This window comes from Sinocyclocheilus grahami, unplaced genomic scaffold (assembly GCF_001515645.1).
Source record: "Sinocyclocheilus grahami isolate Dianchi unplaced genomic scaffold, SAMN03320097.WGS_v1.1 scaffold1002.1, whole genome shotgun sequence".
NCBI classification, from domain to species: Eukaryota; Metazoa; Chordata; class Actinopteri; order Cypriniformes; family Cyprinidae; genus Sinocyclocheilus; species Sinocyclocheilus grahami.
In genome coordinates, this window is record NW_015506181.1 from 155,663 (window position 1) to 159,123 (window position 3,461).

General features: G+C 34.2%; 1 protein-coding gene across 1 annotated transcript in view; it reads left to right on the plus strand.

The window, feature by feature from the left end:
- The first annotated feature begins 388 nt into the window (after nt 1-388).
- ufl1 (UFM1-specific ligase 1) overlaps nt 389-3,461 on the plus strand; it is an 18,366-nt gene continuing 15,293 nt past the window's right edge. The window contains exons 1-3 of the mRNA XM_016250692.1: nt 389-625; nt 3,153-3,298; nt 3,400-3,428. Of these exons, the coding sequence (XP_016106178.1) occupies nt 549-625; nt 3,153-3,298; nt 3,400-3,428 (252 nt within the window). The 5' untranslated portion in view covers nt 389-548. The remainder of the gene's footprint in view (nt 626-3,152; nt 3,299-3,399; nt 3,429-3,461) is intronic.

The following is a 3,461-nucleotide window of genomic DNA, read 5'->3' on the forward strand; positions in this document are numbered from 1 at the left end:
TTTGTTTTTTTAATGGTATATCAAAAAGTGTATATTTTTTAAATGTGATTCTTGGTACATTTGACCAGTTTTTACCATACTTTCAAAACAAAAATTCAAATAGGAAAAATATGCAATATGAAAATAATTGAAAACAAAATGTGTTTTACTGAGAAAAAACAAGATTTTGTTTTTAAAAAGCCTTTTTCCAAAAAGCCATTACGGTAATATTATTTACAATTGTATGCACGATTGTTATATTTACAATAATTAGGCTATAATTACTTATACAGGCTATATTATTTAATAAGTCAATTAACAAAAATACATACATTTTTAAATAAGTAAAAGCGACCCTTTTTTATTTGTCACGTATATTTGAACCGCGCATGACGCAGGGTGACGCGGAGTTTGTCCCTCGTGCGTTTCCGTCTGACGTCTACAGGAGACTGACGTGTCTTTTCTCGCAGAAGTTTCAGCGTGAGATTATTAAGAACTGATTAGAAAATCAAGAATTAATTACATGCTTCAGTGCGACGAGAACACTAGTTCTGTAATTAAGTGGTGTCATGGCGGCAGACTGGGAGGAGATCAGGCGTCTAGCTGCGGACTTTCAGAGAGCTCAGTTTGCAGATACTGTCCAAAGGTAAAAACCATGTTGTTGTTGAGCTTCATCCCGCGCCCTGCTTTCTTATGTCTTGAAGCAGTATATCCTGAACAAGAACTTGCAAACTGACAAGAGTCTTGAGCCACAAAGTATTGGAACGCTGACGGCTCAGTTTCACGCGACATTAATGGTCGCGCGATAAAACCTCGTCGGTAGTTACTAACAGCACTACTGTGTAACGCGTCTCTATCCGTGAGCTGCTCTTCTGTTGTAACTGCAGGTGTTTGGGTCGTGTCATGATGCTCAATGATGCTCTTTGGACTCTTACAGTGTCTAGCACGTTGTAGCATACAGTACAGTTCGGAACTCATGTAGTACCATATGTCATTACGAGTAACAACATGCAGTTTTGTGCAGATGTTGTTCTTTTTCTGTCCAAAAAGCAAGATGCACTGTTGCCAACTCATTTTCAGGGGAAGCTGCTAAAGGAAGGTCGATTTGTTGCTGAAAGCTGCTAAATGACGTTGTGATGTCATTGCGCGATGACGTCATTACGTAACCACGACGCAAAAATTGTGTCGCTGCGTCAAATCTCATTTTTTATGTTAATTTGGATTTGTTCGTAGAATAATATAAATGCGTAATGTAATGTTAAATATAAATAACTTTTTATATACAGCATTGAATTGTTGAACGAAAATGTACACATTTTTGAAGAATTACAGGTTTTTGAAGAATTACAGTGAATTACCGTATCGGGCCGAATATAAGAGGACCCTGATTATAAGACGACCACCCTTTTTCCAGATGTACCTTTTGGAAAAAAGGCTTTTTAAAAACCAAATCTTGTTTTTTTTTCAGTAAAAAAACATTTTGTTTTCAATTATTTTCATATTGCGTATTTTTCCTATTTGAATTTTTGTTTTGAAAGTATGGTAAAAGCTGGTCAAATGTAGCAACAATCACATTTAAAAAATATACACTTTTTGATATACCATAAAATAAAATAAAAAAAAACGGTAGCCCATCTGAATTAGGACATTTAGGCTATCCGTCTAATAGTAGCCTACCACAATCGTATTAACAGTAGAAGTTAAATCTTACTGTAGTCTTCAAATCTGGGTACTGTCTTACGTTTTAAAATCACAAAGGGAGTTTGTGACTTTTCTTTCTCTTTAGTTTTTACTCGCGATCTTTACAACACGCATTACCTTACGTATTTCATGGCACACTGGTTTTATGCGTATTTGGCGCCACCTATTGTTGTGGGTGTATTATTGGCATGTCAAAGTCTAGACCCTGAATATAAGACCACCGTGTTTTTTCAGATGTATTTCCAAGAAAAAAACATCTTCTTATATTCGGGTCAATACGGTAGTAAAACTACACATTCTGACCAATTAGTTTTAAGCAGTGTATTAGTAGTCAGTGTGCTACACTCTAAGAAAATAATTCACAGGTTTTTACCGGCATTTTAAACGACGCATTGTATTTTGTGTTTCGGGTTAAAGGGTTTACAATGGATAACGGATAATGTCCTGGAAGATTACTAGAAGCCTACCTTTTCCATTTTTCTAGATATTTTTCTTACAGTGTACTAACTGATCAACAATCACAGGTACAACAAGGTGTATCATAAATGAGCAATTATTAAATTATTATTATTATTATCAAATTGAACAATTGCAAATAGCAATAATTTAATTCACGAGATGTGTGTACTGCTAGGCATCTTTGGTTTCCTTTTTTTTTTTTAATTTAGATGGAAAATGTGTGCCTTTTATTGTTCGAGTCACTTATCAAGAGTTGCTAAAAGTAGCCAAATAAAATTTAAAAATAGCTAAATTTGTTGCTAGGTGCTTTTGGAAGAAAAAGTTGCTAGGGTAGTCTGAAAAGTTGCTAAATTGGCAACACTGGTAAGATGAAATTCTGATAGTTTATAAGATAAATCAGTGCGATTCTTGTAAAAGTATAGCAGACTATTATAATGCATATTAACATCAGTTGTCACTCTTTATCGCCTATAATATGACTTTAGAGAAATACTATGTATATTTAAATAATATCTTAATAATGCAATACAATGACGATTGACAGATGCACAAATAAACATTCCTCAAAAAGCTTGTTGTATGATGCATTCTATCATGATTTTTCTTTTAAAAAATGTTAAAGAACCTAATTTGCTTCAGTCCAGTAAATGTTAATTTTTCAAGTATTTGTAACCATGTAAAAGTCCCTTTTATGCTTTCATTATAAAACCATTATTAAAGATTTTACAGCAAAAAAAAAAAAAAAACACGTGAAGGTGGACATTTTTAGAAAGATACTAAATAATATCAATCAGGGACGTGTAGAAGATGCTAAGCTTTGATCATGTTTTGAGGTCTTACAAATTCAAATGTCAAATGTGATAGAGTAGGTGTAATAGGGTTGATGAAATGGTTAATAACAGGGAAGACATTCCCTGTTGCTTTAAGTGAATCCAGAAATAGCACTATTGATTTGTGAATGTAGCTGCCTGTCATGTATGATTTGACCTCAGAATCTGTTTTGTTAACTACAGGTTGTCTGAGAGGAATTGCATCGAGATCGTGGCCAAGCTGGTGGAGGATAAGAAGTTAGATGTGGTTCACACTCTGGATGGGAAAGAGTATGTGACTCCTGCACAGATCGGCCGAGAAGTGCGCGATGAGCTGTATATGCACAGAGGCTAGTAGAATACTTGAATTATTTGACTTTAATAAGTGTACTGTATGTATGAGTCTACTTAAACAACTGTTCGAATCTAATGTTTTGCTTTATATTTTAAGGGAGGATTAATGTTGTGGATCTACAAAAGGTTGGTTTGATATATAACATAACACAAACATTT